A 13,185-nucleotide genomic window follows, 5' to 3' on the forward strand; every position below is an offset into this window, starting at 1 on the left:
TGTTTGTTTGTTTGTTTGTCTGTGAGATGCTGTGAAATGGCAATTTTATGACATGCTCATGCCATCCTCGAAAATTGCCTTTGGAAAAGAGTGATGTCGCATACAGAGGAAAAGACCACAATGAAATTGCATCTTAAAATGCTTGCAGGTAGCGTTTTGAATCGACGGTGGTTGATTTTTGACTCCACACACACCATACACATGGTGTTGTTGAACCTCGAAAAAGGTTAGAAATCAAGAAATTGCAAGCTTGTATCTTTCAACGATAAATTATTCACTTGCGAAAGAAACATGATGCTGTGTTAGTATTTTTAAAAAACAAAAAAACATGTAAACAAGGTGTTGATGGATGACTTTATAAGGACATCTCGTGGGTATTTTCATCAATTTCCCATGTGCCATGTTTATTACTTTCCTTTTGTTGCCCAAAATCCAACGTCCGAGTCGAGCTTATTCACTTCTGACTACGAATAGGAAAGACTCGACGACGATAGTTCTTTATACAGAACTATACAGAAATCGAGGTTCATGTAAGGACATGGTTGGGTGGTTGGGTTACTGCCATTGAATATCGATGCGTGACCTTTTTAAAGATTTCAGAAGAAACTGCCCAGTTTGTTTGTTGCCTCTCCATGCCAATGACATTATCAAACTTTATGGTATTCATAGGATACTTGCCCCATGCAGCCAACTTGGTGCGAGCCAACTCTTCTGTTTTATAAGGGTTTTTTCTTTGACCCAAAATGGCTGCCAGACCATGTGACCGATGACATCATACATTTGCATTCTCTAATGTCATTGTTGCGTAGATCACGTTCAATAAATTTCAAACTGATTGGACTCAGTGTTGTACTTGATGAATTATGATGTCATAATTAAGGCACCAATGACATCATCGTTAACAACACTTATTTCCCATGTGGAGTTCTTTACAATGAGGGCACGTTTCAATTTTTTTTCCCATGGAGCGGTTTCGCAGATATAGAGGTGCAACTTTTTTCGTTTTTTTTAAGATGGTGCCTGTATCGCTTGACCTATGACGTCATAGTTATCTTTTAAAAAATATACAGGATGAGGCACTTCTGTGCTGAAAATTTCTTGTCAATCGGACCAATGCTTGCTGAGAAAATGAATTTTAAAATGCAAAATGTATGTACGCCACACGTACGCACGCAACCGATCGCTTAACCCTACCTTTCGCTTCGTGAAAAAACCCCGTTAACCCTGTTGGGGTCAGTTTGTCTAAAAAGATGGTAAAATATCCTGCTTGTAAATAATAATTGGCATCAACATTATCCATTCCGAGTTCTTCCATCATTTCAAAAGTGAATGTTGAGCTTTTCAACAACAAATCAACAATTCGCGTATTGTCTTGTCTGTAGGACCTGGCTTATGACATTTTCTTTCAAACCTCTCTCTAATTTATTTGTATTTCTTTCCTTGAATACGCAATGTTACCACCATAACACGTTCTTGCACATTCATCTTCATGGGGTTCTGCAGTAAAAGTCAATAAAAACCGTTATTTCACTGAAATAAATAGGGACTTTATAAACACCCTATATATAATAGATGTGCTCAAACCCCACTGTTTGCATGTAATTTAAAGATGGCCTTCAAAAGGAAGAATTTTTGCTTGCAATTGCTCACCTGCAACCTTCATTCTAAAAGCGAAACAAAGAAAAACCTTTACTTGCAGCTTGAGTTGGAATTTACATGAAGATTATCATTATTGTCTTTATTAATATACTGATTAACATTTATGTGATGAGTCCTCAAAGACCTGTAAAAGCCTCTTAATGTTCAACTTTTAGTACTAATTGAACTTGACTCAGCCTCTTTTTTTATGTCGGAACCGCAGAAGAGATTACGCTTCTGAGTGTTGGGTTTATGGGAGTGCAGCAACTTCAAGAATGCATGGCTCATTGACCGATTTTAATCTCAATAGACGACTTACAAATAAATGAGAATCTCGAGTAGGAACCAATATCTTCAAGGCTCTCCTAAATTCAGCTCCAATAAATTGACATAATTTGCAATGACCCTTCCTCGCCTTCCAACATTGTCCTTTTTCCTCTTACTCTCAGGGAATGCTGTATCTAGAGGAACGTCGCTTAGTCCATCGAGACTTGGCAGCAAGAAATGTGCTTGTGAAAACTCCTCAACATGTCAAAATCACAGACTTTGGACTGGCTCGCCTCCTTGATGTCAACGAGATGGAATATCATGCAGATGGGGGAAAGGTCTCCATTTCAGTTTTTATTATCCTCTTATCTAAAACATACTTCTACTGTTACCACCCAATGTTTTCTATATCTGATTCTGTATTTTTTCTTGTTTTCTTTTTTTTTGCATCTTAAGTAGCTTAATATAATACCTGCTTATCATTTAATGAATCTTCATATCTCCTCACACATGATACCTTATTTACATCATGATTTTTGGTTGGTAAAAATTATACTCATTGATAGTATTTGACCTCTTTCTTTCTGGTGCTTTGTTGGAAGGCATGTTCAGTATTGCCAAAGCAGCTCCATGACAAGAATGACAATGGGTGATTTGCCTTTGTCTTCACAGTGGTAGTCATGGCAATAATTTGGAAGTCAGGGTGCCAGTGACAGCTAGCTTACTCCTTATGGACATCATGGGATCTTTAACGTCCACCAACTAATGCAAGAAGAAGGGACACCCAGTTTAACATCCATCCGAAGGACGGCACACACATGATGCCTCGGTCTGCCTGCGAAACTACCGGGTGACAATTTATAGTTGGCCGGATATTGGAACACAGTCTGGATAGTTCAGAGACAAGTGTGCATACATCTAGTGCTTGTCCATCCTACTAGCCCAGTCTTTGATGACTGTTTCATTTAAAGATGAAACCATATGCCGAAGTGTAAAGCACTAATAACATGACATAAAGGCTGACCATATTATTGAGTGAATATGTTGCTCTGCTACTTCCTTCTGTCCTTGTACATTCTTTTCACATTTTGTAACAACTTATTAGCCCGCCCCTGCATAGCAGGAGACAGGGTTTCGATATCACCTCTGTGTATATGTCTGTCTGTTTGTCTGTCTGTCTGTGTGTCTGTCTGTGTGTTTCTGTCTGGGCCATAACTTTTTTACCATTTGAGATATTGTCATCAAATTTTCACCAAAGCTTTATTATGATAATACGGAGAAGGCAAATCAATAATTTTGTGAAAAGCTCAAAAGGAGAAAGGTCAGCGTCACATAAAATCATAAATTTTCATCCAATTGACCTGAAATTTCAATTTACCATTTTAATTTTGTCAACAAATTTTCAACAAACGTTTATTATGAGAATATGGAGAAGGCAAATTAATAATTTGGTCAAAAGGTCAAAGGTCAGCATCACATAAAATCGTCTTTTTTCATCCGATTGACCTGAAATTTAAAGAATTTGCACATCGGGTCACTGAATTGGTTCATTAATCAAAAGGATTGGTTTTTTTTTTAAGATCAAAAGGATAAATGTCAAGGCTGCATAAATCATCAATTTTCATTTTGTATATTTTTTAAACTGTTTGTTATTTGAGCACACGGAAGAAGACGTCTGAATACAAACGGACGCGGACGGGCTTTGCATTTTCAGATGCTTTCTAGTTGTAGGCTATGAGCCAGACCCCCCAAATTGACCGGTCGGTACCATACAGATGGAGTAAGGCTCATTGTGATTTTTAGCAAGATATATGTCCCTAGATATGAAAAAAAAGTGATAGCAGTGTATAACTCTCGGCCATCTCTGTGTTATCACCCGAAATATTATTATACGCCTGCTACGCTTCGCCAAAAAATGTGATATTTGCTAAAATTGGAATAAATATGTTTTTAAGGACCACAGAGTGCCGAGATCGAGATCGAGATCGTATTTGTTCGAGAGATCATGATAAACCTAGAGTGTGGAGCAAGTTTGCATGCATTGTGAAATATAATGTAGCTGATGTTACAAACCTACTTTAGGATACTAGCTAATACCAAAAATTACACTGAGATACCAAAAGTAGTAGACGAATAAACCTAAAATGTTCAAAAGCTATGTTTCGTTCCAAAATATCAAAATTAGGGGGTATGGTTGAACATATTTTGAACTTTGCCAAAATATGTGCCCCAAACAACCACTATATTACAAAGTAATGATATATTCCAATGCAGTGGTTCCTTGCGAAGATTTTGAGGGGTCAAATGTTACTCTGGGAGGTTTCATTTTTGAAATATTGACAAAAATGTACAATGTGAATTCTGAACTCGAAGCGATTTCGACCACTTTTTCACTAAATTTAACATATTTTTTGTCATTATATCAATATTTTGATAAATAACCCCCACAAATGTTCTATATTTCTATTACTATGTTAGTTGGCATCCAGTATGCAAATTATTGGCACTCTGTGGTCCTTAAAAACATATTTATTCCAATTTTAGCAAATATCACATTTTTTGGCGAAGCGAAGCAGGCGTATAATAATATTTCGGGTGATAACACAGAGATGGCCGAGAGTTATACACTGCTATCACTTTTTTTTCATATCTAGGGACATATATCTTGCTAAAAATCACAATGAGCCTTACTCCATCTGTATGGTACCGACCAACCCCCTTGGCTCATAGCCTATAATAATATTTTGGGTGATAACACAGAGATGGCCGAGAGTTATACACTGCTATCACTTTTTTTTCATATCTAGGGACATATATCTTGCTAAAAATCACAATGAGCCTTACTCCATCTGTATGGTACCGACCAACCCCCTTGGCTCATAGCCTATTGTGTTTGTATTCTGTGAAAACAATTTTTTTTGCAACTTCAAACCCTCAACTGCATTTACTTTCACCTCCTCATTTATACATGTCATAATATGTATGTATGTATGTATGTATGTATGTATGTATGTATATATATATATATATATATATATATATATATATATATATATATATATATATATATATATATATATATATATATATATATATGTATGTATGTATATATATATGTATGTATGTATATATATATGTATGTATGTATATATATATGTATGTATGTATATATATATGTATGTATGTATATATATATGTATGTATGTATATATATATATATATATATATATATATATATATATATATATATATGTATTATTATATATATATAATACATTTATTTTATATAGCGCTTTTCAAGAAGCCCAAAGACGCTTTGACAGAGTACAAAAATCAAGTGCAAAAAGACAAAAATCAACAGGTAAATAATCAAAGCAAAAGGAAGGAGAAGGAGAAGGAGAAGAGATAGTCAGGGGTTAAATGCTGTGGGTTAAATGTTGGATGCAGTGTTGAACAGGTAGGTCTTGAGTGATGTTTTGAATGTGGTATATATATATACACAAATAATTAAGTTAAGCACCCCCCCCGTTTTTTTACAACCTCGCACATTACAAGTTTGTTGTCGTCAAAACAGTGTAATATACCCATGATATTGCTATATTTTCTGGAGAAGTGATATTATGGTCACATAAAAACATAACAATCATGCCGTTTTCAATATTTTATTCTGAATAATTTAAGGTGAAATTTTTTGGGAATTTTAGGCATATTTTCACCTCAATTTAAGTATGGAGCTATAGGTCCATCACGGACAGTGTGGATGACGTTTATGTTTTCTAACGTACAGTCATTGTTCTGAGAAGACCTCTAGCGATCTTTGCGTCAATAACGTGTGTAGGACCCACGTGATCGGATCACTGACTCAACCCTACGTCTCATAGACCCTGTAAGCCGTCGTATGCGTTGCTGTGGCAGGTTGTTCCATTCCCGATGTAATGCACGTTCCAATTCATCCAGATTGGCTATTGGAGGGACCATCTTCGCAATTTGTCGTCCCAACATGTCCCAAACGTGCTCGAGGGGGTTCAGGTCAGGACTGTACGCAGGCCAGGGGATGGTTGTCACAGCACCTTGCTCCATCCGATCACGTGGGTCCTACACACGTTATTGACGCAAAGATCGCTAGAGGTCTTCTCAGAACAATGACTGTACGTTAGAAAACATAAACGTCATCCACACTGTCCGTGATGGACCTATAGCTCCATACTTAAATTGAGGTGAAAATATGCCTAAAATTCCCAAAAAATTTCACCTTAAATTATTCAGAATAAAATATTGAAAACGGCATGATTGTTATGTTTTTATGTGACCATAATATCACTTCTCCAGAAAATATAGCAATATCATGGGTATATTACACTGTTTTGACGACAACAAACTTGTAATGTGCGAGGTTGTAAAAAAACGGGGGGGGTGCTTAACTTAATTATTTGTGTATACGTATAGCCATTTATAGAGCCTCAAGATTGATGCACTGTTTATTGTACAACAATTGTCCATCAAGAGATTACATTCATTTTTTATTTTGTGTATTCTGCAGTTACCAATCAAATGGCTTGCCCTGGAGTCCATTCATTATCGAACTTTTACACACCAAAGTGACATATGGAGTTATGGTAAGTTGACTGACCCAGCTTTCAACTATTATCTTTGGTAAGAGCAGGGAATGACATAGAGATAATTTTGTTGTTTGTCGTTGACTGCTGTTTCCAAATACTGGTTTCAGAAGGTGGAACGGATTCCTCTGAGGTTTCGATACATCCACGTTCGTGTGTGTGTGTGTGTGTGTGTGTGTGTGTGTGTGTGTGTGTGTGTGTGTGTGTGTGTGTGTGTGTGTGTGTGTGTGTGTGTGTGTGTGTGTGTGTGTATGTGTGTGTGTGTGTGTGGGTGTGTGCGTGCATGCACATGCATGTGCTCACAAAATATGTATGTGCAATATATACCACGTGTGTAAACAATATACCACCATACATGTCACATATAACATGTATACAATACAACATGTGCACAATATGTACATATGTATGTAACACATAAAAATAATATGTGTGCATACAATACACAGAATATGATGTCACTCAAAACAAAACATGCAAAAGCAAAACCAAAGCCAAACATGTATAAACCATAATCGAGCATGTGTACATGCAAATCATGACCCATGCACATGTGTGTGTTACATGTGTACGTGCATGCGTGCGTCATCGTCATCGTCATCAGTCATCTTTCTCAGTCCCCCCCCCCCCTTCCACTCGGGTTTGCCAAATCTCTGGCCCACTTGCCACTCAGGTCTGCCAAATATCAGGCCCCACCCCCTTCACCCCACACCTGTGTGCGCATGTGTGTCCTCCTCGACGGGTTGGAGTCGGCAAAATACATCAAGCCACAGGCACCTCCCTCTGTCCCCACCAAAGCCGTCCACAAAGCTGTTGTATTCGGCACGTTACTGGATCTCACAAAGCCCGGTTTCCTGCAGACATAACATAGCTTAAAGGAAGTCACCAAATCCTGGGTCCTTGCTCCCAGCACGACGAAGTCGGAGAAACCCAGCAAGCCACCAGGCCAGGCCGCATCCCAAACGATTCCCGCGACCTTGGGTGCCACGTGCACGGCCCACCACCCCCATCAAAGCCGCAATGCATTCGGAAACCGCGGCACATGGCACAAATCCTCAATGTCACCTCGCCCTCTCACATCCTCGATAGACGGAGCTCAACAGGAGGAAGTCCGTCAAAGCCTGAACCCTCCTCGACTTTCTAGCCTGAACTAGAAAGTATCTAAAACTGCAAAGCCCGTCCGTGTCTGTCTTGTATTCAGACTTCTTTTTCTGTATTCTAAACATTTCAGAGGTTTTTAGACGTTTTGAAATTCAGACATTTTGTATTCAGACGAAAACAGCTAAAAAAACAAGAATGACCAAACAGTGGTCACAACCTGGACCAAATCCGGTAATGGGCTGATTGGTTAACGCGCATTTAAAGTACTCTTTAAATATAAACAGAGAGATTGCGAATCACACATTCATGCACTATTAGAATATTAACTAGAGACCTCTTATTCATGTCATCCTCCCCACGGTTATATCAAAATGAGCGGATTCATCACACGGTCACGGATTGCTTAACCCCAATGTGGTGCTGTTCAAAAATTATGTAACTGCATTTTTCATTAAACTACACGTTATGGCCATGACAGTATAGTTAGCAATTGTTTTTTTTGGTAATTTGCATAACGTAACACATGATTACGTAATGTAACGCTTGGCTACCATCATTTCGTCTCGGTGCTGTAGTTGGTGGAGTCAAGCTACTGGGTGTGGTCTGGCAGCTGTTCAACCAATGGGTGCACATTTCAAAAATCGACCCACAACAACAATCCCGACAATAGTAACGCAAAGCTCTTGTATACCTGCATCATGTCACAGGTAAACAAAAAAAAACACCTTTAGAGGCCATTTTTCCCCGCGAGCGGGGGTTGGCCTTTTTCGGGGACCGTGGTTGTTGTTTTTTGGTCCCTTTTTGAAGCAATGTTTTACGGCCGGATGCCCTTCCTGACGCCAACCCTTTTTGTCGCCTTTTTACGACAAGCAGGGAATTACCAGTGAACTGGTACTCAATTAGCCGACCTCGGAAGGATGACAGGCTGAGTCAACCCCCCTGGCGTTAATTCAACGATCGACCGGGATTCGAACCCAGGATCCTTGGTATCCTAAGCCGGCACCCTAGCCGCTAGCTAAAGAGAGAGGGGTAAAGAGAGAGGGGTCAAGAGAGATGGGTAAAGAGAGAGCGATAAAGAGAGAGGGGTAAAGAGAGAGGGGTAAAGAGAGAGGGGTAAAGAGAGAGGGGTAAAGAGAGAGGGGTAAAGAGAGAGGGATAAAGAGAGAGGGATAAAGAGAGAGGGGTAAAGAGAGAGGGGTAAAGAGAGAGGGGTAAAGAGAGAGGGGTAAAGAGAGAGGGGTAAAGAGAGAGGGGTAACAGCTAACAATACAAAAAAAAAAATGACAATTTTAGGTGGCATTGACCTTTTCACCTCAAAAGCAATGCGCTTCAGTGGCCCAATATGCAATTACTGCTCCAATTTCAAAGTCGATTGAATGAAAATTGATGGTTTTATGCAACCTTTAACCTTTTGATCGAAAAAAACATCAATTGGCTTCGAGCTTTTGATTGGTGAACAAATACAGCAATCCAATAAGCAAATTCTTAAAATTTCACGTCGATCGGATGAAATTTGCGATTTTATGCGACTTTGACGTTTGACCTTTGACCTCTTGATCTAAAAAAACAACAAAAATCAGACAGACACAGAGACAGACACAGAGACAGAGACAGACACAGGGACACACACACGGACACACACACAAAGGCACAGACACACACAGACACACAGACACAGACACACAGACACAGACACACACACACAGACACACACACACAGACACACACACACAGACACAGACACACACAGACACAGACACACACAGACACAGACACACACAGACACTCAGACACACAGACACACACAGAGACACAAACACACAGAGACACAGAGACACACACAGACAGACACAGGCACACACACACACAGACAGACATGGGCACACCCACACACACACACACAGACACACACACACACACACACACACACACACACACACACACACACAGACATAGGCACACACACACAGACACACACAAGTGATTGCAAAACCCTGCCTTCCGCTTCGCCAGGGACGGGCTAATAAACAGGAAGTGAATTAACTTAAAGACTCAGTACCACACGTGCACACTGCTTTCATTCGCAAACAACTGGAACAGGTTTTCAGGATACAGTCCCAAAGCATGATAACTGCACAGGGATCCGCTGGCACACAGTTTGAGGCCTCTCCTTCCACTGTCAGTAAGGCTCAGGTGTGAAGAACAGGGTGAGGGTGAACAGCGATGGTGAGGCCAGCAGTGATGGGCCTTGCTGAGAATCATCAGAGACAGTAGGAGAGCATTAATAAACGATTGCCCTTGCTTTTATAAGCTTTTCCGCATGCCCCGCCCCTTCGGGGCTACACCGAGCCACTCCTGCATGGTGTCCAACTATGATGCTCCACTTGACCAGCGGCAGCCAATCACATCCACCATGGGCATGTCTGCCTAGGGTGTACCCTTACGCACTTGCAAGGCCAATAGGGGCCTGGCATACTTGTGCGGTCTCCCAACAATCTTGTGCATGCTCGGGAAGCAACCGAGGAGCCAAACGTTGGCCCATTGTAACGGCCTGGTCACATAAGGCCCTCCACTACTGCCATGGGACCTCGTACCCCGTCCAGACCTTGACTGGCCTTTGATGAAGGGGAACACCGGATGAGACGTCCTTAACCTTTCTAACCCCTGGATTTGGATAACACCCTTCCTTCCCCCAGAGGTGATATTGAAGGATAACTTCACACTGAACATTAATATTGATACAGGAATATAACGCTATTTCCTTACAGTGAATGTAGTTAGCACGAACACCTTAATTCAGTCTCCAACACCCCTCTCCCCTCAACACCTCCCCACACCAATTTGAACGTAATATGTCTGCACTAGCACAGTTCCCACCCCTTTGATGGATCGCCTTTGTGCATCACTTGCTGAAAATGTATCGTCTGTGTTTTGCAAGAAGACTATAGATGTTTGCGTGGTGTGCTTAAAAGGTTTGGGATGGTCTAAACTCTAAAGGGTACCTTTAAATAGTAGTTAGTGTCTAAGGGATTGAAAGGGTCTAATCTCTCAATCATGTAAAAGGGTCTAAAAAGGTCCAAGTGGTGTAAAGCTCTAAATGGTCAAGGGTCCAAGCTGTCTAATCTGTCTGAAGGGTGTAAGGGTTCTAAATGGTGTTACGGTCTAAGGGGTCCAAAGGAACTTAAGGGGAGTAAAGATCTAGAGGTTTTAGAGATCTCAAGGGTATAAAAGGCCAAAAGGGTGAAGGGATATAAAGGTGTGTAAAGGGTCTTAAACGTAAAATTGGTCTTAAGTATCTTGGTGTTTTAAGGGTCAAAGAGGTCTTTGGGGTCTTGAGAGTCTTATGGATCTTTGGGGTCTTGAGTGTCTTCGGAATCTTAAAAGGTCTTTCGTATCTTAAGGGTCTTTGAGATCTTATGGGGCGTAGGGGTATTAAAGGGACTTCAGGGTCGTAAAGGGTCTTTAGGGGGGGGGGGGGTTTGATGTCTTAAGGGTCTTTTGGGACTTTAAGGTCTGAGGGGGTCTTAAAATATCTTTAGGGTCTAAAGGATTTTTGAGGTTTTAAGGGTTTTCGAGATTTTAAAGTGTCTTCTGGGTCTTAAAGGGTCCTATGGGCTTAAGGGTCTTAGCAGTCTTAAGGGTCGTTAGGGTTTTAGGGGTATTAAGGATCTTGCAGATCTTTAGTCGTCTTGGGGGTCTTAAGGGTCTTGCGTGTCTTAAAGGGTCTTCAAAGATTTAAGAGATCTCATCAGTCTAGGGTCGAAAGGTTTAAACGGTACATACCAATATATATGACTATGTGTAGTCAGGAATGCAACTGACGATGACACAGTTTGTAATTAATAGACATATGGTCACATGGCTTCACGGATAGATGGATGGATGGCTTCACAGACCGTGTTTTTCATGTGTGTGTGTGTGTATATATATATATATATATATCAATAGGAATAACCTACAGTACAAACGGAAGCTCTCTCACTTCTTATAACGTATCAAAACACACAAGCTTCATTCTTCACAATGAAGTATTCGCCACATTTTATTATGTGTAAAGGCCCTTACAGCCCTATGTAAGGCTTACAGCCTATACCTATGCCTATGCCTATGCCTAAGCCTATATGCCTATGCCTATGTAAGGCTTAAGGTTAGGCTTACAGCCCTAAAGGTAAAGGACCAAGGATCCTGGGTTCGAATCCCGGTCGATCGCTGAATTAATGCCAGGGGGGTTGACTCAGCCTGTTCATCCTTCCGAGGTCGGCTAATTGAGTACCAGTTCACTGGTAATTCCCTGCTTGTCGTTAAAGGCGGCAAAAAGGGTTGGCGTCAGGAAGGGCATCCGGCCGTAAAACATTGCTTCAAATAGGGGACAGAAAAACAACAACAACCACGGTTCCCGAAAAAGGCCAACCCCCGCTTTGCGGGGAAAAATGGCCTCTAAAGGTGGTTATTTTTTTTTATAAAGGCCAGCACATCAGCCGATACAATGTGAAAAGACAATGAGCAACAGTAAATTGGGTTCGTGGTATATTTCGAGGTCAAAGCTCTCACAAGTTGAGGAGAGTGTCAGTTACTCCCCCAAAACTATTATGGCGATGAAATCCCTTGAGATATAAAGTTTACCATTCCAAGGTGGTCCATCCCAGAAATCTGGACATGTCGAGCCAATCTCGGTCATTTCCTCGCAAACCTTGCATTCCCAGAAATATATTCACTTTGGACAAAGAAAAGAATCCATTTTTGAGATGCATTTATATAGCCAAGGGATTCCTGAATCTTCTATCTTGTTACGTTTACTTGTTGCGGTGTCTCCATCAATGTCGAGTGATATTTTGAGATCAATTCTCGAGCATTTTGTCATCATTTTACTGTCAGGTGGAATCAAAATTTCTCATAAATGCTTCAAAAATGAAGGAAAAAACCATTTTTTAAGCAGCATAGCTTCAATCTTTCTACATACTAAAAGTTCATTGTTGCTTTGGGTTTATTTCCCCGATAATGATTCACTTCTAAATGGAAAGTTTAGAAAGCTCATTGATCCTGAATGGAAAGATAATTTGAGGAAGTAAGAACCAACATAAATTTTCTGAAAATGAGGGATCGTGTCGTTGCAGGGGTTACCATTTGGGAGCTCATGACCTTTGGGGGAAAACCGTATGAGACTATTCCTGCTCGTGAGATTCCGGAGATCTTGGAGAAGGGGGAACGTCTGCCGCAGCCACCCATCTGCACCATCGATGTGTACATGATCATGGTCAAATGTAATGTGCTTTTCTTAATGATACATACACACACATTCACGCAAGCACACACACACACACACACACACACACACATATATATATATATAAATGGTGAATATTTGAACGGTGATGGTGAATATTTTGAACAAAAATGAGCCTTGAAGCTCAAAGTGTCATTGAAACTGTGTTTAACTCGAACTCTATGTCGTGTTGATACGCCTTGAATATGGCAATTGCAAACAAGCGGAACATCTACTACTGGAATATATCACAAGGAATAGCATTTGCAATTCATTATAACCGATCATTCTTCGATAAGA

The 13,185-nt window shown here is 40.4% G+C and overlaps 1 protein-coding gene across 1 annotated transcript in view; it reads left to right on the top strand.

The window, feature by feature from the left end:
- The window catches only part of LOC137430349 (receptor tyrosine-protein kinase erbB-4-like), a 724,268-nt gene that overhangs the window by 645,457 nt on the left and 65,626 nt on the right, over positions 1-13,185 (top strand). Inside the window, exons 21-23 of the mRNA XM_068121152.2 lie at positions 2,088-2,243; positions 6,446-6,521; positions 12,737-12,883. Coding sequence (XP_067977253.2) covers positions 2,088-2,243; positions 6,446-6,521; positions 12,737-12,883 — 379 coding nt within the window. The remainder of the gene's footprint in view (positions 1-2,087; positions 2,244-6,445; positions 6,522-12,736; positions 12,884-13,185) is intronic.

Source organism: Myxine glutinosa, chromosome 6 (assembly GCF_964187855.1).
Source record: "Myxine glutinosa chromosome 6, kmMyxGlut1.1, whole genome shotgun sequence".
Classification (NCBI taxonomy): Eukaryota; Metazoa; Chordata; class Myxini; order Myxiniformes; family Myxinidae; genus Myxine; species Myxine glutinosa.